Genomic DNA, 26,081 nt, shown 5'->3' with positions numbered 1-26,081 from the left:
TTAAAAGAAAACTTATATTATTCACAAAAAAATGCTGTTGTGTGCGTGACGAAAATTCGGCTAACGTAGAAATAGGTTCCTAAAAACGAGCGCCAATCAAAATTAGCGAACAAGGAAATCCAGCTTAAAAAATTCTAAAATTAATCTTATGACTTTAAACATATGAACATAAGTAGAGAACTATGTACATACATATGTATTTCAATTGTCTTTATTTTTATTTAATTCTTGTTTTAAAAATCAAATTGCTACAAATTATAAACCTCTTTCAAAATTGAATTTCTGAAATAAGATTTATTTCTCTATAAATTTCTTCCTAAAAAGTCATTATGTTGGTCATACTTCTTTCTACCTACCGGCACAGTAAAGTCGCGGTTGTTTGAACGTCTAGTGAAAAATGCTAAAAATATGTAAGTTTCAATATAAATAGCGGCCTTTATAATTTTTTTTTATTTAGTAACCGCAAATTCTTTAACGTCAAAATTTTGTTTTCAGTCTGCAAATTGTCTGACGTATAAAACATTTACGGACAGAAATGTAGTAAGCTTTTAACCCGTAATTGACTTTGAATTTTGGTCATCCGTAAACGTCAAGACAAAAAAAAATTTTTTTTAGATTTAAAATAATTTTATGCTTTACATATTAAAAATTAACAAAAAAAATATTTTTTATATTATTTTTAACGTAATGATAGTCACTCAATACATCAAATTTATTTACTGAATTACTACGTCAGACTGTCTGCATGTAAAAAAAAAAATCTTTAATTTTGACGCTTAATTGACTTTTTTTAAACGTTTAAGAATTTAAACTTTGACTGAAAGTAAAAACGCAGTAGAGTATTCGTAAACTCAGACAACTCAGATTTTGTAAAATTTGACGTTTAAGAATTTACCATAAAACTAGCAATTTAGTAAAACTAAAAGCATTTAAGTTTCGTTATGGTACATAGCTTAGTATAAGTTAAACCATAGAATCGCAAACTTTTACAGTATTTATAACAAATTTTCCAGCAGCAATGTGGTATCTAATAATCTTTATATTCATTCTGATGGTCAATTGGTACACAAATTCGAAATCATTTTTAAGAATAAACGAGAAAAAATAAAGTTGACCGTGTCAACTCTGTGATGCCTGTACGAATTTGTTATCCTACGTGCGAGAACATATGCCATAGCTGACTATGGGACAGACTTTGACTTTAAGTTGCCGTATTACCATATTAATTTATGTAAAATTTCAGTACTGTCAATATTTTCTAAGATATGGCCAAACTACTATTAAAGTTGTAGGCAGTTACCGCAAGGACTTAAGAAATTTCTACGATTTTTATCACACATAAGAGCCCTAATAATACACTTGTTTTCACGAAATTTTTAAATGCATTGCATACATAAAAAAATGTATTAATGGTTTTACAACGAATTTAAAAGTAAAAAATAAAGTTTTACGTTGATTTCTTCTACAATTCAAGTTTTACTAAAAATTTTTGTACCCACGATTCTACTGCATAAACTAATTTTTAGGTGAGATGTACTTTAATTGTATTTTATTCACACATAAACAACTTTTAGCTTAATAAACGGTATAAACAAGAAATTATATATATATACCATATATATGAAGGCCCACAGGGCAATAACGAGAGCGTTCTTTCCCACGGTCTTAATGGTTTATGTATTTATATCTCTTTGGAATATTTTGTGTACATACACAAATACTTATAATGTGTATTTAATTTCATTTCTGGTTACTGGTTTTGTTATGATTTTGTCTTTATATGCACATTTATGTATTTAAATATTTTTATAAATACTTTATAAATTAAATATGTGTATGTAAATGTACGTATAATTTATAAATGCACACATAAATATTGCTACACTTGTATTTGTAAACATATGTATATGTATGCATATGAAATTTAGTTTTTTATTTGTGATATGTTTATATGTCGAGTACTTATACTTGAACTAAACTACTATGAAGAGAGAGGAAGTTTGCTACACAAAACCGGCTCTGTTCTGTTTTTTTTTAATTAGCTTGAATTGTATGACTAAATATTTTTTGTTCCTTTACAAAGCATAAATATTTACACCCACACCTCGATTTACGATATTCCGCTATTAAGCTATTTCATAATTCAGCAGCTATACTGTCTTATTTATCTTGCTCCACGTAAAGGTATTTACAACAATTATTCATACATACATACATACGTATGTATGTATAATAACTAATAATATATGTATGTAAAATAAATAATAACTAATTGTAAAAATCAATGCTTATTTTCAAAATTTAATAGCGAATTTGCATTTCAAAAAAGTTATTGTTAGCTACCATTTATTGTTATTAAAGGCCAGAATAATATATTGTTATCAGAAATATCAGCAGTCATTTTTTCGCCCACCTCAAACGTGATATATGTAGGTGGTATATTCAATTTGTAACTGCGTATGTATTTAGAAGAAAACATTTTGTTACCCATAAAGTATGTAAATATATTTTCGATCAAAATCAAATTTTAAGTCCATCTAGGTTTGTCCGTCCTATTCGTCCATTTGGTCTTAAGTTGCCTTTCGAGAGTTAAAAAAGCTAGGATGCTTAAAATTTGTCTCAGATATAGATTTTTTACTACACGCAGATCGATATTAAAAATCAGTCGCGCTCATTTCAATCTTTTTCATTTAGACCACTGAAATTTGTACCTTCACTCCAAGGTCCATTAGAAAAAAAAGAAAGTCACATATCATATCGTTTAAAAGGTGCTCGTAATCTTCTTTTTTCTTTTGTAAAAACCCAAGTTTAAAGAAAGGTCTTTTAAAAACTAGACTAATATGATAATGCTGCATATTATTGCAAAGGTGCTGAAAAACTAAAAAATTACCTTTTCTAGACTTAAAACAGGCGGGTAGGTATTCAATTTTGGAAAAAACCAAATTTTACTTTTTTAATGATGAAGTTTGATTTATAATTTTTGGAATTGTGTAGCTAGAACTGCAAAATCAACTAGATTGAATACAGTAGGGGTACAAGTGTACATATATTATGTACATGAAAGTGTTGTTGTAAAATTGATATGAATTTGTTGTAGTGTTGCAGTGCAACTAAATGATATACATAAATTCAATTTTCACTTTTTCTGAATTACCCATCATAAATTTAGAAAATTTCTGAATTCAATTCATTTATTGAATTTTAGAATTTTATTGATTTGTTTAAGCGTTATCTAGTTTAGAAAATATTTATATTCAAATATTGCGATACATGCATTACGTGGTTTTATTGTAATATTATTATGTAATATTATTATTTTATTAATAGTACAATATTATTTATTGTAATATTATAGTGTTACCAAATTATTATTTTTCTTTTTGGTATCTCTTAGATATCTCTAAAAACATTAGGCAATAGGCTGAGATATCAACCTTTTATAATTCATATAATTATAATTATATTATATTATCATAAACTTTAATTATATATATATGTAGGTATATATACAGCTATGGTCAAAATAATATAAACACCTAATATTTTTGTTCATAACAATTCCAAATCATTATATTTCCGCCATCATGTTTTACGGTTTTGCGCGTGAAGCTGGCGTTTAATTCAGTATTTGGTGGACGTTTAACGAAGGTAGGAACATCTGTCCCAAATAAATTATTTTTGTTTCGTTCGAACAAAGGATATTGCGCCACTTCTTTACACCCTCTGGCCCAGTGCACTCCGAATGAGTTTTAGCAAAAGTTTTTCTATGTTTAATATTGTTTTTACTGACATAAGGAACTTTTCGAGCTTCGCGACCAAATAAATTGCTTTTGAAGATTTGAATGGGTCTTTTTTACATGTCATTTCAATTTTTCTGTTCAGTTTTTCACTTGTTTATTGCTTTCTTCCTCATGTTTCAGGACTTTTATTACTTTTTAAAGCGCTAAAAAGTAATAAAAGTCGTCGGGTGTTTCTATTATTTTGACCAGATGAAATACGATATTTTTACTTTCAAATGGTGAATTCCCGCAGATTACAGTTTTTTAGTGACAATAAATATATTCACAATAGAACATAATATAGCAAAATAATTTTGCAAAAGATAGCATTTAATTCGAATATAATTTACAACAGATATAAAAGAAATTCAAAACGTATATTAAGTGTTTCTATTATTTTGACCATAGCTGTATATATACATATAATATTAAAATTATGGTGGCCATTTAATTTTTTCTTTTTACCGTTTTACTTTGGTCAACCATTTACTTCCCTGTAAGTATACCTTTGGCTGGCGTAGTAAAATTTTTTTGTTATATAATATCTTTTAACAGCTTGAAATCTTAAAAAGCAATAATTGCTTCTTTCTATATCAATTAACTTACCTGGTGGACACTTGCATTCGTAGCTTAATAAATTTATTTGACGACAAGTACCACCATTTTGACAAGGTGATGGGGAGCATGGAATGTATTTTGATTCGCAATTCTTGCCGGTGTAATCAGCTGGACACGTACACCTAAACAAAAATAAAAATTTTAATTTTCAACATTAAGAATTGTGTACAAGTTTTACTATTAAACTACTTACTGATATGATCCATGCGTGTTCACACAGGTACCGCCATGTCTACATGGATTCCCACTGTGGCATTCCTCAACATCGTCCGAACATGTTAAACCTTGAAATCCTTTTGGACAATGACATTTAAAATTGCCACCAGGCATCGATGTACATGTCCCACCATTTCGACATGGTGATGACGCACATAAATTAGCTTTTTCACAACTTTTACCTATATATAACGTTTTTTGTATTTAAAGCATTTCTAAAACAACCATAATATTTATTTTAAACATACCAGTGTAGCCAACCGGACATGAGCATGTATATGTAGCGAGTGTTTTCAAATTGCAAGTTCCACCATTTAAGCATGGTGATGAATCACAGGCATTTTTGACTGGTATTTCACATAATGATTCCGTAAAACCTATTGGACATTGACAGGAAAATCTTGGCGTACCTTCTCGAAACGTTACAGTACAACTTCCACCATTTTGGCATCGTGGTCCTGGACCTGTATAACATGGATTTGAATACTCACAAAAATCTCCAACATACTTCGAGGTACAACTAAAAAAAAAGTATTCATTAAGCATTATTGATTTAAAATAATGAAATATTTCAAATACTTAAAGTAATATCTAAAACATTTAAGGTATTTTTAGTGCAAAGGAATCAGTTGTATTTTCATATGACAATAATTATATTAATTCATATTCATCGAAATATTGCTGTTCCAATTATCTTTTTCAAGGTGATTAAACGTTCAAGAGTTTCTTTTTTACCATAGATTACGTTATATAGTAACAGTAATATTTCACCGATCTAAGACATCTTACATTTATTATTAAACGAGGAAAAGTACGGCTTTTTCCAGAACTATGAGATTGCACGAATTGGAACTGCGAAATACGGACCCTTTATCTTTTATCAATTTATATTATCAACTTTTGACAATTGCCTCTAAGTTTTGCCTATATTTTAGAAATTTTTAGCCTATATTTTTAATTACTTGTTTAAGAAGAACATTATAATAATATTTTCCAAAAATATATCCAAAAGTTTCTCATTTTTATCGCTTTTCTTTGAACTTTGTTTTTGCATAAAATTATTTGAAAGAGTTTTTTTTGTGACCCTGGAAGCGGAAGTCGAAATACTCTTTAAAAATTTAATTTTGCGAAAAATATCTTTTATTTGGCATAATAGAATATTTCTTTTGGTTTTAAAACGGAAACTCGCTGATATTGATTTGTAAGGGTAAAGCTTTTTTAATTTCATTTTAAATAAAATAAAAAAAAATAAAATTATCAATAAAAAAAAAGTTTATCTGACAAATCGGATTTTATAGGGTTCGAACCTGAGACTTTTTGCATAGAAATCGTATGCCATACGCATCACCCTATATACATTAGTATTATAAAATCCAAATAAATATGTGCATGAATTTTAGTAGCGAATTATTTTTTGCGTAAGCAATAATTGATTGCTTAAAGTGCTTATTGTGAAAGGTATTTTACAATTTTACGCTACATAACTCAAAGCGAGGTTCTGAAATAAATTACTCAAAAGATATTAGATCCCAAAGCAACTAATTATTTGCTTAATTATGTACTTTTTCGTAATTAGTTATAAGAGTTTTTCTTATTTTAAGTTTTATCTTATAAAATATTAGGAAAAAACATATCTTATAAAACATATGAAAAAACACACCCGTAATATATGTATATTACGGGTGTGTTTTTGAAGAAAAAAAAGTAAACTTAAAATATCTCACACACGGAATGGAGCACAATTTCAAAACTACAGGCATAATACTTGCAAGGTTTGCAAGACAAGCACACACGACTAGTTTAATATTAAACCTACATCGCAAATAATTAGAACTGTAGAAAGTAATATTCAACTGTATTATCCATATGTATGTAAGTAATATTCAATATGTATTTTCCATAAAGGTGTTTGCCAAAACTTTGCACGAGCATAGAGAAATTTTTTGCCACCAAATTTTTTTAATAGATTGATATGTGTGAATTGAAAGATATATGTTAAGCATTCTATGTTAGTTATATGTTAAAATGGAAAATTATTTCATCTAGAATTATCCTAAAATAAATTCCAATACATTATATAATTATTTCAATACATAATTTATTATACAAAACGAATTACAACAAACGTTGTCGAATTTTCCTTTCATACAAATTTGTAAGTCGTGGTGGTAATTTTTATAAAATTGTATATACACACATAGAGTGTCAGTAAGCACAATCTGTACAAAAAATGTAAAATCGGCTTGGTTGCCGAACCCTGATACTTCTAAAATATTTATATATTCATTCTTTTAACACCCTAAATTTAAATATAACGTTTCAAGAAAATTGATTAGTTATTCCTCTCTAAATACGCAGAAATGTAAAGTAAAAGTTCAGTTTCTAACACCTGATTTCATCCAAATTCTTACTCTCGTACTTTTAGAAGAAGTTTATATGTAAAATTTCAAGAAAATTTGTTGAAAACTTTCTTAAAAATAATTAAAAATTCAAAATTAGATCGTAAAGTTCCACTTTCGGAACTTGACATACCTCAAAAGATGGTAGATATGTGTCATAGCCAATTACTTTTAATCGAGCATTAAAACATAAACATTGAATTGGCTAAAAATTGACTAATAAGTTTGTAAAAATTTGCTAATTTCATAAGTTCATTTGCATATTTTTCCAGTCACTTTCATGCATTAGTTCATATAACATATTTTTATAGTTCACACGATCTTTTTCACAAGCAATTACAACAGTACTTGATGAAAACTATGAAATTTGTTAAGATTCTTGTAATATCAACATCTTCATTATAAAAATTTTAGTATCAAAGTATATATGTATATACTTATAAGTAATAGATCACCGTAATAATGGCAATATTAAGAACAACATGAATATATGTATGTACAATAAACTTTAGCATCAATTGAAAAAAATTTCAAACAATAATATATAATCATAACTAATTACTTAAAAACTAAAACTAAAATGAAAAAAAAACGACAGAATGGTTGTTTATGAACAATTAAATTTTTCGCTAACAAAAAATTTCTTCTTTAAGTCATACATTTTTTATTCGTGAATAGATTTACAGTAAATGCAGCAATCTTTTGAAACGTTTGTAAAATTTTATAAAAAGAACGGCACTTTTCATAAAAGTGAAATTTTTAAAAAGGAAGAGAACTCAAGATGATCTTGTCACTTCTTATAAAAATTAATAAAATTATTTTGATACTTAAAATGAACAATTTTAAGATAATGAAAATGACAATACATGTCAAAAAACTTTATTACGCGGTTGAATTAGTAACACTTTCTGTTTTTTTGATTTTGGAACTTTTTAATGAGCAATTTTCTGTTTACGCTTTCTTCTTACTATCATCTACCTTTACATGGTTTTTAATCTAACTATGCAAAAACGTTCCCTATTACAGTGGCTTACAAAACTGTTCTAATAATGCGAACATTTTTTTAATGTGGAAGTCCTCTTTGAACAGACCTGCCCGTTTTGACATGTTTGAAATTAAAACAAAGAAAACCAAAGTCTGATTGAATTGCATCATAAAAAAATTTTTTATATTCAAAACTCAAATTCTAAATAAAAGATCTAAGTTTACTTTAAAGAAAATTGATTATGAAGAAGTTCCAAAATCAAGAAACGAAAAATGCTACCAATTCCGTTGCAATACAAAGTATTTTTGAGATGCTTTGCTGATTAAGCATTTGTATTTAAAACCCTTTTCAGAAAACGAAAGTAACAGAATATTTTAAAATATTGAAGCTAAACCAGAAACAGATGTATAAAATGGATTGCAGAAAAATGTTTATACTCGTCATGTTGATGTTGCCAGGTAACAAAATATGGCTAGTAGAATTTTTAATTTAAACAAATATCATATTTTAACCTACGCTAATAATGAGAATGAAATTTTTTTATTTTTCCCTATTATGTTTACCTATATGACAAAAATTTTCAAAAAATTTCGAGTTTTGTAAAAACAATTTCAAAAAAAAAAAGCAAAAATTCTAACTTTGACGAGCTGTATGTCGAAAACTATGGCTCAAATCAAATTAATTATTGGACCAAAAATAAAGAACAATCAATCGACTATAAAACAAGCTCCTATAGTGATAACTCTATGTTGTATGGTTCGGAAGTTATAAGTATTTATTTATATACAGGAAAAGCCTGGCTTCTTTTTTATTAACAGGCTGTAGCTCGAGTATATCTGCACCCCCCGCCCAATACAATTTTTGCCTGGAAATTGATCAATGAATCATCCTGTATAATTCTTTTATGTAAATTACAACATAAAAGCATATTAATAAAACAAAAAAAATCTGTTGTCGTTATGGCAATATAATTGAAATTTGTAATTAATTTTTTCTTATCAGTATGTATAACAAAAGTTCTATTAAAAAGGTGAAAATATCCTTTAAATGCTTATTTGAAGAAATCTATTAACCTTCCAGTCAGTTACCAGACTTTACTTAATTTCTAATATTTGTGTTGTGTAAAATCGATTCAACCATAATTAAGTTCAGAAAAGTTAATTTAATTTTCGCTAACGGGGAAATAATTTCTGTTCTGAACTCCCCATTTTAAGTTTGGTGCCAACATTCTACTTATCGTATGCGATGCGGTCGGTAAAACTAACTGTCATTACTTATAAACAATATACCTAAACACATATACATATTTAAGATAATAATAATAAAAATTTTCGAGAAATTTAGAGTTTAAAAAAAAAACAAAATTCAGATTTTGACGAGCTGTATTTTGAAAACTATGGCTCAAATAAAATTAATTGTAAGACCAAAAATAAAGAATAATTAATCGTCTGTAAAACAATTTCCCAATGATAATTCTATGTTGTATGGTTGCGAAGATATAAGCGTTTATTTATACTTATGCAGAAAAAATCCGGCGCCTTTTTCTTCAACAGGATGTAACTCGAAAACGAATGTATCCCCCCATCCGCCACCATAAATTTTTGTAAGAAATTGAAAAAAGAATCATCACTGAAACAATTTGCCACCTCATGCGAAACACCCTTTATATGCATATAAACCAGGCGAACCTAGACTGAGAGAAACTGACACAACTTAAAGGCCTCATAAAGGCTTACATGGGTTTTTGTTACAAATGCAAAGAATTTTCTTATGGCATGCAATGACAAAATTGCAACGAAATATAGAAGACAACAACAAAAAATAGGCCTTGACGGCCTTTTTTTGTTGCAACGACTCGTATATATACATACATACATAATACATACATACATACACAATTACCCACACATTCAAATTTAAAGCAACATATTGTTCGTTTATATCATGTTGAACTATGTGTATACAATCTATAAGCATACCTTTTTTATATAGATTTGTATGCATGCATATGTATAAAAATAAACATCGACAGTTGCAACGTTGATAATTTTTTCCTCTCTTATTCATTATATTCAAAGGCAACAGATGTTCAAAAAGATTTCTCATTTCGCACATTATAAATTTTTTATTAAAGAATTGTATAGGTTTACTTATACATAATTCTATCAATATCAATATCATAACTCTGAAAAAACATTAGAACTTCATGCTCTTATTTCTCAAATCATTTGCTATTATTTCCTTTTGAAATTGTACGTGGTATGTAAATAGTTTATTTTTTGTTAAGAGGCAAAATTTTATGAATTTATATTTTTATACTATATTCAAGCAACAAAAAATTAAACGCAAAGCAACATTCATATTATACATTCTTGATGTAGTAATAATTTCTAATATTTTTGAACGACCTCAAAGTTTTGTTACATTTTCAGATTATATAAAACTGAAGCAACATTAAATGAGTTTTCAAAGCAACATTGCTACATCATAAAAAACTACAATAAAAGTATGAAAAATTGCTTCATTTACTGTTAGTTATAACTTTTATTTAAATACTTGTACAATTTCAACAACAGTAATTTAAAACAATGTTTATAAATATTAATTTTCAGATGGAGCTTTCTTCAATTTTAACTTATTTAAAAACCTTGTAGCTTAACATAGCTTTAATCGGCTATATTAATCTCTTAATCTTTCCCTTGTTCGGGTTTGAGAGTTATAACGAAAATAAAGTGCTTTTAAACTATTATTTACTACAACAAATTTATTATTAAATATAACAGTTTGCTCAAATTTTTCCAAGTTTCGTTAAATTATATATCCATATACAAGATGAATCAGTAAGTGCTTTAACATATGCATTTTTTTAATGGCATTAAAACCACGTTGAGAAAATTGGGTAGAGTTTTTACTCTTATTATCCGATCTAAAAAAGATATGAGCCCCTTAACAAGTATTTTTTTTTGAAAAAATTAATTCAATTCTTTAAGATAAAAAATTACTTAATTGCGCAAAAATTGTGCTTTCGCAATAACAAGCATTAAAGATTTTGGAAAAATTCTTGTAAGATTATGAAGAAATAAAGTAATAAAAAAAATTAAAATTGCGTTTAATGCTTGTCATTCCGAAAATATAAAGGGTCCGAAATTAAAATATCAAATAAAGAAGAATGTGACACAATGGTTAATATCTTTTAATATTTAAACAAAAAATTTGTGGTATTCACAGAAGCCACGTTTCGACATTTTCTATTTATACTCTGATTTTTTAAGCAAAAATGTTAATAATTACATATGTTTTGACTTTGGTTGCACAATATTTCTTAAACAAAAGCCACTAGTGTTATTCCTGTTTTATTTAGTGTTTCATTCATAATAATAGTTCTTCCTGTTTTATTTACTTAATACTTAATAACCGAAATTGTTACCATGTTAGAATAAATCATAAAATAAGTTCTTCAGAGATCTGATACTTTAGTCAACAATCTTACTAGTATTTTAATCATGAATTAAGAATAATAATTGATATTTCAAAACTTTTTTTTTAATATTTTTTTTATTTAAAGGCTCATTATGGTTCAAGAAACGAGCATGTACTCGAAGCGAATGACTTACTTCGAGTACATGTTCGTACTATCTCTATCGAGATTTGAAAAAAATTATATATGAAGTTATTGAAAAAAAAGAATAATGTGGGTTATAAAAATCAAAACATTTTTATAAAAATTTTATGTTTAATTGTTATCCTAACATTTTTACTTTATGATATAAATGAAAATATATTTTCATCGAGTGCCAATTTATTCCATTGTGATGAGTACACCAGTAATAGTAGCGAAGACGAGGAAAATATAAATATTGGAAGAACACGAAAATGTATAAGGGATCAATCAAATCTACTGGAGTTACCGGAAACTGAGTCAGTATAATTAATTTTTTATTGGAGGTCCCAAAGCGTTTAACACCACAGCAAAATTCGCTCACATTTCCTTCAATATACTTTTGTTGAGTCCGAACTTTACTCTACCAAGAGCTACCATTTCGAATTGTTTTTTTTTATTAAAAATTTATGAATTAGTATTATGTACATACATATATACTAACGCTACTTCTGTTTTTCCATAAAAAAAAAAACAAATATTTTTATTACATCCAATACTCGTATATGCTACATTATATTATTTATTAAAAAAGTTTTCTCTTTAATTACATTTACTTCATTAAACATATTTAAAAATTAAAATTTATTTTATTACTCTACCAGAAAGTCATAAAATAATAAAAATTATCGACTGAAAATGAGAACAAGGTTTTGAAAATTGTTCAAGCAACATACAATTTTTATTCGCATAGTTTTGACATTTCTCTCGAAATAATTTTATGAGGGAACCATAATACCACTTAGGCGAACTCGAAAACAATGACATTGTTCAAGAATCAAAATAACTTCATTAATTTGCTTATTTTAAATTTAGTTTTACTTTTATATTTTGAAATTTTTAAGAAAACTTACTTGCAATATGATAAACCATCTTTGGAAATATTTTGAATGCATTTTCCTCCGTTTTTACACGGTGAAGGGGAACATGATATGAATCCTCCTGAAATAAAAAACAAATCTGTAATACTTGTGCTAATTATACATACATATATATGTATGTATGTATATTAATTAGATAAACCAATATTGTAACAAACATAAATCAAAGTTCAGAAACAATTCATAAATATCTTATTTTCTAATTTCAATTTTCCTGACAGTCAACTTATACTAAAGTGTGTCAACTTATACTAAAAGAAAGACTAAAAACTGGTCCTGTATCGAAATAAAAATAGTGTAACGCATATACACTTACTCGGAAACAAAAATTGAATAATGTTTGTACAACTCATCTATAAAGTCGGCCGGACTAGAATGTATGCAATAATAGTGCAATATTTTTTGTAGATCGAAATAAAAATTAATTATTTAACATGATTATGCTTCCTTTTATTTTTGAAAAATATTTACATTTCTATAAGGATACTTTTTTGTTGGTTATCAAAACCCAAAACAAAAGTAAACTCTTACTTTAACAAATAATTTTTTTAACCAAGATGCCTAATAAAAAGTGGAATATAAATTTGTACCATTGTATCAAATAAGAATTTGCATTTTTAGTCCAAGTTTAAAAATTAAGACAAACGTTATTTTCATATTTAAAACGTTGTTGCAATATTTTTAATTGTTTATTTTCGTTAAAAATTGTATTACACATTTAAATTAAAAAAAAACAAACATACATACGAGTACACATGATGTACATATGTATGCACATATCTATGTATATATTTACTCGACTTCTATTCAAAAATTTTTCTTACAAAAATATATTTTTATAATTTATTAGATGTTTTTCTTATTATGATCATAGCTTTATCTATAATATGTAAATTTTCATACAAATGTGTGTACACAACGTACATGGTATTTGAAATTTTAATATTTTTCTACTAATACATAAAAAAAACGGAATTTCGTGCAATTTAGGTTCTTTTACTTTAATTATCTAAAGTCTAAAGCAAAGCTGTCGTATACACATGTTTCACCCTGTTTTTCCGTTTCACAACATAAAGCAATTTTATTTCTTACTTTAAAAAGTTCGTTGCTTTTCAATTACCTTAAACTGAAATTTTTTGTTTGTTCCTTGATTAGAATGTGGTAAAGAAGTTCATTTCTCTAGCCCCGGAGGTAATTGGGGACCTGGAAATTAACTTGGAACAGCATACGTAATTGATAGTTTAACCATGTTTTTAAAAAAAAATTGTTAAGTTTTATAAGACCTTCTAAAAGATGATTGGGCTGAATGACTGTAACTTTTTATTCAGTAACTTTCTTTTCAAGTCCCCCAAAGCCTGTTTTATGATCTGGGACCTCCCAAAATCGATTTTCAAAAATTTCAGTGAACAAACGTCTCAATGCTAAAAGACAACTCCAAAGATCTCAAAAAAGTATTCATTGTGTTTAATAAATTGAACTGAAATTTATAAAATTTTTTGTTGTTTTCTGGTGCTTATTTTTTGTTGTTATTTTTAAGTAATTATAATAACTACGTGTATATTTTGCTGATATGACATTTTTCTCGCTTCTGTTTGTATTTTTTTTGCTATTTCTGGGTAGAAAGTAAAATGATTTGCGCATTACCAAAATAATTCTTGTTTCTTGTTATTTATATTCCTTAAGCGTATTTTTTTGTTTCAAAAGTCTGTACTCCTTTTACTTTAAGAGTACTCCATTTTGAGTAATTGACAAAAACTCATTTAATAAATGAAACAGCCAATCTAACCCAATCTTACTTCTTGTGTTTGCGCAAATGCCGAAAGTGTGCATAAATAAGTACATACATATATATACATATAATTTAATGTTATTTGCATTAATTTTATTTAAAACTCTAAATATTATTTAAACAAATTGCAATTTACATTTCCATGTACATATAAAGGTTTGAAATATTGAAGTATTTACCTCATATTTTCATTTTTATAATTTGTATTAATCTAATGTGATGACATATGTATAAACCATAAACTCCTATAATGCACTGTATATGCAAAGATGACTGTGTATAAACTGATGTCTGCATACATATTTATGAACAAACATTCATACATTTAAGTGAGTATTTTCATAGACTCCTATATAGTATAAAGATGCCTGTGGTATTCTGAATGATTCTCAATTTCTTGCTTTCATAATATCTTAAATTTTATGTCACTTATGTACATACGTTGTATAAGGTGACGAATTCAATGTTCATGTATGCAAATTCATATAATTGTAATTCAATAAGTTCACCCATATACACTCGAACATTTTTTTGTAAAATGCACCTTCACACTCTTGCATTTGCTTCTGTGTGTAAAACAAAATTTATATGTATGAGTTATATATTCATATCCAAACGAAAAAAAAGCACGAAATCCAACAATTTCTATTTCGTTAAAACTTTACCTATACCTATTTTTACATCTTTTTTATATGGGTATACATATATAGACATTTTTAATACTATATTTATATAACACTTTTTTATCTTTCTTTTCATTTATAACATGATGTGTCTCATTTCTACGAAATTTATCTTCAACGTTTGCTGCGTTGTTACTTGTTTTGTAAACTCGCATTTATTTTCGCCACAAAGTTTATGAGAGAAATAGGATTGAGAGAAAACTACAATACCACAATAGTTTTCTTCCTTTTTTTTCTAAATAATAATAAACATTATGCAAACACATTGTTAATTATAATTGGTTAGATTTGTTTTAAACATGTTCATTTTGAATTTTTTTTGTTTTATTGTAGCATTACCTTCAATTTGGCTTCATAAATTCTAACTGATTACAAATGCATTATGACATAAGCTAAGAGGAGAAATAATAAATTTTATGTGTTCTCTTTAGAAAAAAAAAAACGATAAATAAAAACGATTTGCTCTTATTGATTTGTAAATTATAATCACTTTAGATTGATTCTAACATATATTAAATTGGTTAATAAAAGCATTTATACAAAGTTTAAAATATAAATATAGAAAAAGTATTTACACAAAAAAGTGCCTACTTGTATAAATTTTTGCATAAATCTTTGGATTTCATGTTGTAATAAAACAGTTTTTATACCAACTTTAAGTCTTAGTCAAAAGTTAACCTTTACGACTTTTATATTTTAAAAGAACAGCAGCCAAAAATTTTTAAGAGTAACGTTTGCATTCTTACAATTTTAAACGTTTGATACAAGCGAGCTTCGGTACACTATGTGGAACTCTAAAATTAGCATAAAAACGTACTTCTGCAATGTGATACTCAAGGAAAATATTAATTTTTAAGAACATTTTTGTCTTATACAAATACAATTTCTAATTTTAATTAAATATAGTTTATATTCTAACCAGTTATATAGGAATTTTTGATTGGACAGCAAACTTTTGTTCGAGTACGAGGGTACATCGAATAATTATTTCGGTTTAAGCAGTCTAAAAATGATTTTAAAGGGCAAAGGGAAAATGACTGTTGAAAAAAAAAGGTACCAGATTTTTTCTGCATATAAATAAATGCTTACTTCTTAGGCAACATGCGACATAAAGTAACAATAGGGTCACCATGCTCAATCGTCCAAATTTGAGGACATTAGTGGGGGTGCTCACTGGACACTGCCTCTCGAGGGTCCATCTGAAAAGGATGGGCAGGATGGCGGATGAGGTCTGCCGTTTATGACTGGAGGAGGACGAAACCATGGAGCACTTACTGTGTGAGTGCGAGGCGGTTCCTCGTCTGCGACTGAGATGCTTCGGGGAGGGCTTTGTGACCCCGGAAAATATCTCGCAGCTTTATGTACCTGCCATACTGAGGTTTGCCAGGGGCCTAGAAATAGAGATGATGTAGGGGGGATGGGAATCACAAAAGATCCTATGGGTCGACATGAGGGGGGCCTAAGGGCATCGGTCCCCGTGGAGAAGGAAAAAAAAAACAACAGGGTCTGAGCCGGCTGTGCTCTTTGCTTTCTGACCGAAAGTAAAAAGAAATCATAATTTTTTTTTCAAAAATCTCCAAATTTGTGGCAAATTTTTGTTATTTTTTCAAACTTTATGGTCGATTTTATTTTAGATTTTGTCTTATAAGTATGTACAAAAACAATCATTTATTATACATCGGGAATAATCTTGCATTACATCTGAATGCGATGAAAATATAATTTATATGTATATAATCAAAGTCTGGCATTAGATTAAATCTGCTGGAAGTCTAGTTTAACAAAAATGTTGCACAAAAATATGAAAATGCCTTTTAAACACTTCATTCAAATTTTAAAGACGATAGTAAGCTTTTATTTGACATATCTGGTAAAAACTAATTAGAGGTACACTTAATGCCATTCGAATTTTCTGAAAAGTTCATCAGTTACTTCCGGTACCAAACAAAACGCAAATTTCAAGAAATTAGTTGATTATTTCTCTTTATATGCGCAAAAATGTAACTTTGACCCGCAGTAAAAGTCCAGCTGGTGACACCGGATTTCTTCCAAAAGCTAAGAGGTTTTTTGTACTATCAACCTTATATATAAAATTTAAGGTTAATCGGCTGAAGAGTATTTTCTCAAATATAATCAATGTAATATCGTTGTTCCGTAAACCGTTGGCCCGTAAAATTCCAGTTCCCTAGTTCTAATAAACCCTAAAAGTTTAGAATCCCAAAATCTAAAAGGAAACTTATATAATATTTCATCAAACCCAGGCAGACAGACAGATAGACCGACAGTCAGACATACAAATAAACTTACCCACTGACATCTTTCTAAAAATTAAATAAAATTTCAACAAAATCGGTTCAGCCGAACTTGAGATACTAATCTGCACAGGCAAACGTCGCAGACAGACCGATACACATAAAAATAGTTTAGTTACGCTTCCCTAGCATGGAGAAATGCATATAAGTAGCTGTCGAAAATTCAATATGTGAAATTTAATACAATCACATAACTTTACTTATTGTATGCAATGCGCTCGGTAAAAACTATCCGATGCGTAATAGAAAAGTTCCCGCAAAATGAAAGACACAAAAAGTAGACAATTCGCATTCAAATGTCGGATAGATAGATTCATATTCCGTAATTTTTAATAATATATTGCACCGCGGAATGGCTTTTTTCCATAGATGCTGCAATTTCACGTAGGGATTTTTTATTTAAGTATAATTTTAGGATAGTTTTTATATTTCGAAACACACTCCAGACATATTTTCAAATTAATCTATTATTTATCCTTGTTGAAAGGTCAGAAACACTAAATTTTTGAAATAATTTCAAGAATTACCTTGAAACCTATTTAATTAAAAAAATATCGCAAAGTAATTGAAAGAAGCAAAATTTCTACTATTTTTCTATACCAATGAAACAGTACGAAAACTTTTTTGATTAAAATTTTTGTAGTTCAAAATTTATTTTGATCATGGAAGTATCAAATATTGAAATTGGAATGTTACTTGTTGTGAATATTTTCCTCTAATAACTAAAAAACTAAATCTAAAATCCCTTACTAAAAAAGATCATAAGATTGAAAAATTGAGATGTGTACGAAAACTTTTTTGATTCTCTAAATTTGTCAGCAAAATAAAATGCACATGTCAGTACTTATAATATATCGAAATTAAATATATTGGATTTTAAAATAGGTATATTAATTTCTGTTTAATTTCTTTTTTAATGAGTAAACAAGTACATTTACATATAGAAACATATTATTATGTATGAATGTATTTCCAAATGTACATTCGAATTTTCAAATACAAAATCATTAAGAAAAAAGTGTGTTGCGTTTCCAACCGTTTCGCTTATATATTTAACATACATATAAAAAAAAACAAAAATTCCTGTAAATTTTTTTTCTAATGTTACCTGGAAAGAGCCACTGACATTAAGCGGAATATGTATGAAATGAACAGCGTTTAAAGCAATTTATAATAAATATTTGTTTTTTTTTAACTCTTTAATTGAATTAATAATTAAATTAATTGAAGAAATACTGAAGATAGTATCTATCTACACTTTTTGCCAATATTTTTATGACATTAATTTTTATGTTTAAGTGACATAGAACAATATAAAAACCAAATACATACATATGTTTACTAGAGTTTAAAAAAAGTTCGTTTTAAAATACTTTTATTACCTACAATACACTCCTTCATTAACAATTATTAAATTTTTAATAACAACACAAATATCCTGATATGCTTTTAATCTTTACTGAATAGATATGTATATATGTATATACATTACCATATACTCACTTTACCGTTTCGAACAAATTGAAAAGATTAAAAAATAAAAAATTAATATGTATATGTTTAGAAAAAAGTGTATTTGGACATTTCAATTTTAAGGAACGTATACTGAGTATACTAAGTAATAATAAGTAATCTTTTCTCTAATATAAATGGTTTAATACAATGCCAGAGCTACCTACATTCACTCACATTATATACACGAGTTACATATGGTACAGAGTATGGTAAAAGTGGTATATACAATGTCCATAAAAGAATCTTAAAACATGTACATATGGATATGTTTACTGAGTACTCGTTTTACTTTATGAAATGAAACAGAAATATTTTTGCATGTACATTACATATGTATGTACTGTAGTACTGTACATATCTAAATGTTATCGAATGATCTCTTTTAATATTTTATTTTCCCCTGAACTGCATTCTCTAAAATAACATAATTTTTATGAAAATGTTTTTGTCTCTGTTTAGCAAATGAGAATGCATTATAAAAATATGCCCCAAATCTCTTTAAATTGCACATTAACTATCATTATATTAATAGAATATGTTCGTTTTAAAAAACCAAGATGAAAATTGTAAAATGAAAAATTTAGATAAATTTGTAAACGCTCAATTTTTATTTAAATCTTACAATCATATAAAATGGATAATAATAAATTAATTATAAAATTTTATTTTTGAGACAAACCTTCAGCTTTGGTTAAAGTTAATCCAATACAATAAGAAAACACTAAAAATTTTATCCATAAGTTATCTGATATAGCACTGCAGCTTAAATGCATCGTAATCCAAATTGCTTTATATTTAAAAAAAAAGGTTTAATAGATACAATATCTTTTTTAGTTATCACATTTAGCCACCATTGAATTATTCTTTTTTCCTTTTACTTTAAATGCAAGTAACTATAAAATAAATTTACAACTTGATGTAAATAAATTATCTATGTAGATACATATATATAAATCAACTTGAATCAAACTTTAAAATTAATAAAACTTTTAAAACAAATATGTATAATTTCAGTGTCCACCACTGAATTATAAATTTTTTAATATTTTTATTTTTTATTTCATCTTTTTACAAATTCACTCACAGTAAATCTTTAAGCAATTCGCGCAGAAAAAAAAACCAAATCGAAAAAAATTTAAAATCAAGATGGTTGCGCTTTTTACAGGTTTCTTTTACATTAATTTTTCCTCTAATTTATTTTAAATATTCACGATTTATTTTAACCCGAATTTAAAATTAATATTGAAAATCGTTTAGAAATCATTTTAACTAAATATTTTAATAATATTCATAAAACTATAAATTATTTTAAAAATAATGTAATTATTCAATTCAAAAATTAATTTTATTATAAATGTTGAAATAAACGGATGGCAAACGTAATCCAAACTACCCGTCTCAATCTCTCACAGCGAATTAAAACCAAAAGACAAAAATTAAATTTAAAGAGAAAAGAGGAATTATTATTAACTAGCAGCTCACCAATCTACCATATCCATGTCCATTTCCAGTTCCATTATATTTATGAAAAACAATAAAAGTAAAAAAGGAAAAAACTGGTTGGAACTATGGAATCGGTTACAAAATTATATTATTGTTACATATATAAGTAAGTGTTCTATAAAATTTAAAATGAAACATAAAAAAAGATCAGCTTAAATGCAAAAATATAAATGAAAATATTTTGAAAAGGGCGAAGAATAAATTACATAGAGTGAAAGAAAACTATATTACAAAAAACCATTAGAAATACCTCATTTTATTCGACAAAAATAAAGCAATTGAATCATTTTTGAATGAATTTCAGTTTATTATAATTTTATAAATGGGAATATTTTGTCACATACACACATACTCACTTATAATTTGAAAATGTCAAAAATTTTCAAGTACAAATATTATTGTGCATACATATATTACTATAAGAAGAATGAAACATTTAAATACATAATTAGATTTTAAACTATGCAATACCTGCAAAGAATTACATTTTTATTTAAACTTAATGTAAAAATATTTTATATAGTACATTAAATATTTAACGTTCAATATTCCGTTGTATTAAATGCGTTAACACCACAATCGGCAGAAAAGTTTGATTCGTTCTAAATAAATACAAAATAATGCTCATTACTTTTTTGTTAGAAATCAATAACTTTTAGTATCGATTCTTTTGTATCGATATTTTTCCGTTTCAGTTCTTAAATTGAAAAACCATCAAAACAAAAATATTTAAATGTTTAACTCCAAATTTTGCTTGGTAATTTACAGAATCGTGCTATACAATGTTGTATGAAAGAGAAGATCTGAAATAATTTAAAAAAGATAACTTAAATGTTTGGAAGGATCATCTTAATTTTTTAGCGTATATATGTATGTATTTAAGCTAAGTTTTTCCGAAACACTAACTAACAATAATTAATTTAGTTTAATTTTAAATCTTGAAAATCACCTGATTTTTTATTCCATCAGATGATTTTCTACATAAAAAGAAATCCTACATAATAAAGTGAAATACTCGTAAACTTGAGTCAACAAACAGTTTGTTGTATTTGTTTTTATAGCGGCAATTCAAAAAATTATTTTCGCATGATAATGTTGTAAAAATCAGAATTGACTACTTATATCAGAATTGACTACACGCTGATTCCGGGGAAGACTTTTTTGAAAAGGCATTTAAAATTGTGTATGTGATGAAAGTACAACAAAAAATATTCGGCCCTATTTTGGCGTTTGTATGAGCTTGATGTTGGCTTCAAAAGCTGTGTTTATGTATAAACACAGTATAATTTTTATTCACTTCAAAAAAAAAACATGAAGCCTGGTATACATTACAAAATCTAATCGATTGTTTAGTTATACGACAAAATCTAAGATTTAATCTGAGTCTGAAGAAAGTTGTATGTTAGACTTTGTTTAACGGCAAATTGTAGAAATTACTCTATTTTCGTCATATAGAGTATACTGCCAGATTTTTCAAAAGTAAAATAACGAAAGTTAATATTTTGTGGAAGTTTTGAACAACAATCGGTTTTTGTTTTAGTTATAATTTTGATGCAAATGCACAAATTTTAAATTACTAAAAGTTTGAGCTCCATCAGACAATTTCAATCTAATATGTGAACAGTTAATAGAATTTGGCATAGGTTTAATCATGCATCAAATAATACATAAGTAGCCAGCGCTCATATATTTCTCGATAAAAAATTAAGCCAACATAACGTATGTCCACGTATAACGTGGACATACACCTTTTTGTCAAATTGACAATGTCAAATTGACAATGTCAAATTGTATATTTTAGCAAATTTTAGCATTACCATAACAACACATTATTCACGTTCAATGCAACCAAATTATAAGTTATTTTAAGTTATTATTTAAATTTTCGTTTTCATAAAAATTAAAAATATTTAAATTTATTACAAAGAAAACTTTTATAAAAAATTATTAATAAAAATTAAATTTTATTTTTTAATATTTATTTAAGCAGTATATATATATTATATACATATGTTTTTAAATTGTAAATATAAATTTAAAAACTATAAAAAGATTTTTAAAATACTGTGTTACACTTTTTGCAGTTCAAATATTTTGCTTTAAATGTCTTTAAAGTTGTCCATTGTTGCAACCATATTTAAGTTCGCCTTTTAAAACTTTACCTACTAATAGACTCAGTATACAAATATTTTTAAAATATTCAAAAACAAGAATAAATGAACATCAGACTATACGATTGAGTTCTTATAGGTTTTCAAAACATGGAAAGCTTATAAAATGCTGTAATACATTGTATTATTAAGCTTAGAAAATGCTAGAGTACAGATTGCTCTTTGTTTTCGTTCATACAATTTGAGTCATAGTTTTCGAGATAATGCTCGTCAAATTCAGAATTTTTGTTTTTTATTTCGAGTTTTTTTTTTTTAAATTCGAAAAAAACAGCACTAACACTAGAGTTAATAAAAGAAAATATTCGTCAACATCTAACAAAAACTATTTTGTTTTCCGGTCAATAATTTAATGTAATACACATGAGCAATAATATACAGAAATATTAAGGACACATAATTTATTTCCATTTTTAAGAAATAATTACGTACATATGTAAAGTAAAAATATAAAAGTAGCTATGTTAAAAAATTATAAATTTTTTATTGAAAAAAGAACTCATGTAAATTTCTAACTATATTCATATTTCTTAACCATGTTTTCAAACAGTTTTTGACAACACTTTTTATGTTGTAAGAAATAAAAACAAAAAAGTAACATATTAAAGTTGGCTTCAAAAATTATTATTTGCCGGCTATGCATGTACTATTACATCTATGGTTTAATTTTAGATGTTGTCGAATATGTGAACGGCATTGCTTGCATTTTCTATCTTTTTCGCTTGAATATGTCAAATTTTTCATAGTGTCAAATTGATGTCAGAAAAGTGTTTTGAGAATCGAATAAAAAAAATTGGACATTTGAACTTTTTGTCGATAAAAAGATAACATAAAACTTTATTCTTATTTAAAAGAGTAGAACTAATAGCACAGTTAAATTTCATTTTATTAACGTGATTTAGGAATGTGAAAAAAATAATAGAAAAAGAAAAAACATAAAAATGGGATTAATAAATTTTATAATAAATATCCTTGATCCTTTCGGTGTTATTCGAGCTAATTTTTTCAAGCCATTGCGTGAATTTACTTTTTCGGTTTGTCAATGAATTTTTCAATTCAAAACTTTTATAATTAAGTATGTATATAATGTGTATTAAATGTAATTTTCAGATGTACGACCATTATCGAAATAAAACAAAGGATAAAGTTGTTACTGTTAGGGATTTAATACTTCGATTCGGGATAGTAAGTTTTGCAGTTGCTATAATCATATGGAGTGCTGTTTTTATGTATGTTGCCTTTTACTATCTATACATTCCCACAATTGCGCATACACGTCCGGTGCATATGCAGTTCAAGTAAATACTTACATATAATATAAAAGATCTTATATAGATATGTATATATTCACATAAGGTGGCAGATAATTTCAAGGATGATTCTTTGATCAATTTCTAGGAAAAAATTGTGTTGTTGGAGGTTCGTATATACTTGTTTTCGAGTTACAGCCTATTGAAAAAATGGTATCAAATTTTTGCTGCATGTAAATAAACGCTTATAACTTCAGAATCATACGGTGTGGAGTAAAAATCGGGTCGGGTTTCACGGGCGACTGGTTGATATTCGGTTTTGAAATCAACCTGATTTGAGTTATAGCTTTCGAGATAAAGCTGGTCAAATTCAGAATTTTTGTTTTTCGATTTTTTCGATCATGAGATCTATTTGATTTGAGTTATAGCTTTCCAGATAAAGCTGGTTAGATTCAGAATTTTTGTTTTTCGATATTTTTTTTTAAAAATTCGAAATTTCTGCAAAATTTGTGTAATTTTTTTGGTTTTTCGAAACGGTACAATGAGATCCAAAATTAAACCAATATAAAATTCAATCACCCCTGAAATGATTTGCCCTTGATGCGAAAAACCCTGTATATATGGCTTTTTTGTATTACTGTATACTTATTTTTATTTAAAAAGGACATGCTTAAATGCAGCTGGAATTTGTTCATTTCCGCAAGCGCATGTATCACTAACCAAAAAACAACAACTGTTAATGGTTGGCCAAGCATATAAAATTCTTGTTAATATTGATATGCCAGAATCACCGCAAAATCAGGATTTAGGAATGTTTATGGTTTGTGCTGATATGAGAGATAATAAAGCGCTATTACGTGGTCATTCATGTAGATCAGCAATGCTTAGATATAGATCACCTTTGTTGCGAGCAATAAGTACATGGGTGTTAAGTCCGCTCTTAATTTTTGGTTTTTACGAAGAATTGCAGCATATACCCGTGGAATTATTTTCTAACTATGAAGAAGAGCAAATGCATCCAGTAACAGATGTCTATGTTGAAATACAATCCCAAAAAATACAGTTTTATTCAGTAACATTACACATTACAGCTGATTTCACTGGTTTACGCTATATAATGTTTCATTGGCCTGTACTGTCTGCTGCCCTGGGTAAGTATTTTGTTTTATATTTGCACAAATACGTGTAAAAAATATATAACAAAAAAGAAACATGAAGATCCAAAGTTCAAAAATTTTATCGATATTGGTAATTTTATTAGTCAATAAATGTTATCTAAGAATTAAAAGTATTAGGTGAAAGTCTTTAGTTTTAAGATAACTTAAGGAAAATAGGAAGTTAAAGCTAACGAACTATAAAATTTTGCATTAAAAAATGGTAGGAAAGTTGTGTAGGTATGCATATAGAAATTACTTGTCTTTCTTTTCTTTCAACTCTTGAATTTTTTATGTAGCTATAACGCTGAAATATTTTAAATATTTCTAGTTTACAAATGATAGTTTTAGTTTTTATTGAAATCAAAATTGGCTAATTTGTAGATTGTTCATTTAATTTTTTTGTTATTTTACAGTTTTTACTATATCTAAATTAGATTCAAGTTTTAAAATTAAATTGTTTGATTGAACAAAAAACATTACGTAAGACATACCATTGGTAGATCGGTAAGATCCCAAAATTTCATTTAGATTTATTAATTTATTTCATAACGTTGAGAAATTTCGTATTGCTTAAAAGTTTTGTTTTTTTTTTTTTTTAAATTAAAATGCAAATATAATTTCAATAAATTCTATTTTTGTTTTAGGCATCAGTACCAATCTATTCTTTATTTTGATTGTTTTTATACTAAGTTGGTATCATTGGTCTGACACAACGTGGTTGAAAGAAGCTCGTGAAAAATATACCAAAAAACTTCTTGAAGAAACAAAAAGTAAGATGGATATTTCCTTATCTTCATTTGATGATGACATCTTAGAAGATGACGATGAATATAGTTTAATGGCAGAGAAAAGTAAAACTGATATTGAGGATATAAATAGCGAATCCAGAACTGATTTAGGAGTGGCTACAGCATAAGAAGGAAGAAAAGACTGAGGGAACACGTAAAATTGATTTATTTAATAAAAATAAAGCATTCCAAATAAATTAGAATTAATTTAGAATATTTTTGTAACGTAATTCGTTTTTTTAATATTTTGTTTTTTATTGTTGAAATTTTACATAATTTTTTTTTATATTATTTAAATTTTATTCATAATTATACATACATATGAACATTTATGTCTTAAAATGCTAAACAAAAAATTTAGTTTATCAATTTTTTGTTTT

At 26.8% G+C, this 26,081-nt stretch overlaps 2 protein-coding genes across 2 annotated transcripts in view; one reads left to right on the top strand and one right to left on the bottom strand.

The window, feature by feature from the left end:
- LOC129605598 (neurogenic locus Notch protein) overlaps positions 1–20,237 on the bottom strand; it is a 29,732-nt gene extending 9,495 nt beyond the window's left edge. Inside the window, exons 1-6 of the mRNA XM_055515462.1 lie at positions 19,920–20,237; positions 19,515–19,728; positions 12,510–12,597; positions 4,862–5,133; positions 4,591–4,795; positions 4,386–4,519 (exon numbers count right to left, since the gene is read on the bottom strand). Coding sequence (XP_055371437.1) covers positions 4,386–4,519; positions 4,591–4,795; positions 4,862–5,133; positions 12,510–12,597; positions 19,515–19,608 — 793 coding nt within the window. The 5' untranslated portion in view covers positions 19,609–19,728; positions 19,920–20,237. The remainder of the gene's footprint in view (positions 1–4,385; positions 4,520–4,590; positions 4,796–4,861; positions 5,134–12,509; positions 12,598–19,514; positions 19,729–19,919) is intronic.
- A 3,061-nt stretch (positions 20,238–23,298) lies between these two features.
- LOC129605256 (seipin) lies at positions 23,299–26,002 on the top strand. Its single transcript, XM_055514899.1, has 4 exons — positions 23,299–23,540; positions 23,617–23,804; positions 24,420–24,907; positions 25,558–26,002. Exons 1-4 carry the CDS (start codon positions 23,448–23,450, stop codon positions 25,827–25,829), a joined length of 1,041 nt encoding a protein of 346 aa, XP_055370874.1. The 5' UTR covers positions 23,299–23,447; the 3' UTR covers positions 25,830–26,002.
- The last annotated feature ends 79 nt before the right edge of the window (positions 26,003–26,081 follow it).

Source organism: Condylostylus longicornis, unplaced genomic scaffold (genome assembly GCF_029603195.1).
Source record: "Condylostylus longicornis isolate FDR11 unplaced genomic scaffold, ASM2960319v2 ptg000013l, whole genome shotgun sequence".
In the NCBI taxonomy this organism is placed as follows: domain Eukaryota; kingdom Metazoa; phylum Arthropoda; class Insecta; order Diptera; family Dolichopodidae; genus Condylostylus; species Condylostylus longicornis.
Note: the sequence above shows the minus strand (reverse complement) of the source record. Positions and strands in the feature narration are given on the sequence as shown.

Bases quoted from the DNA above. Each gene is read 5' to 3' on its own strand.
- LOC129605256 (XM_055514899.1), top strand. From the start codon at position 23,448: ATGGGATTAATAAATTTTATAATAAATATCCTTGATCCTTTCGGTGTT. The intron at 23,541-23,616 runs GTTTGTCAATGA...TGTAATTTTCAG, and splicing joins TGCGTGAATTTACTTTTTCG to ATGTACGACCATTATCGAAA. The intron at 24,908-25,557 runs GTAAGTATTTTG...TTTTTGTTTTAG, and splicing joins TGTACTGTCTGCTGCCCTGG to GCATCAGTACCAATCTATTC.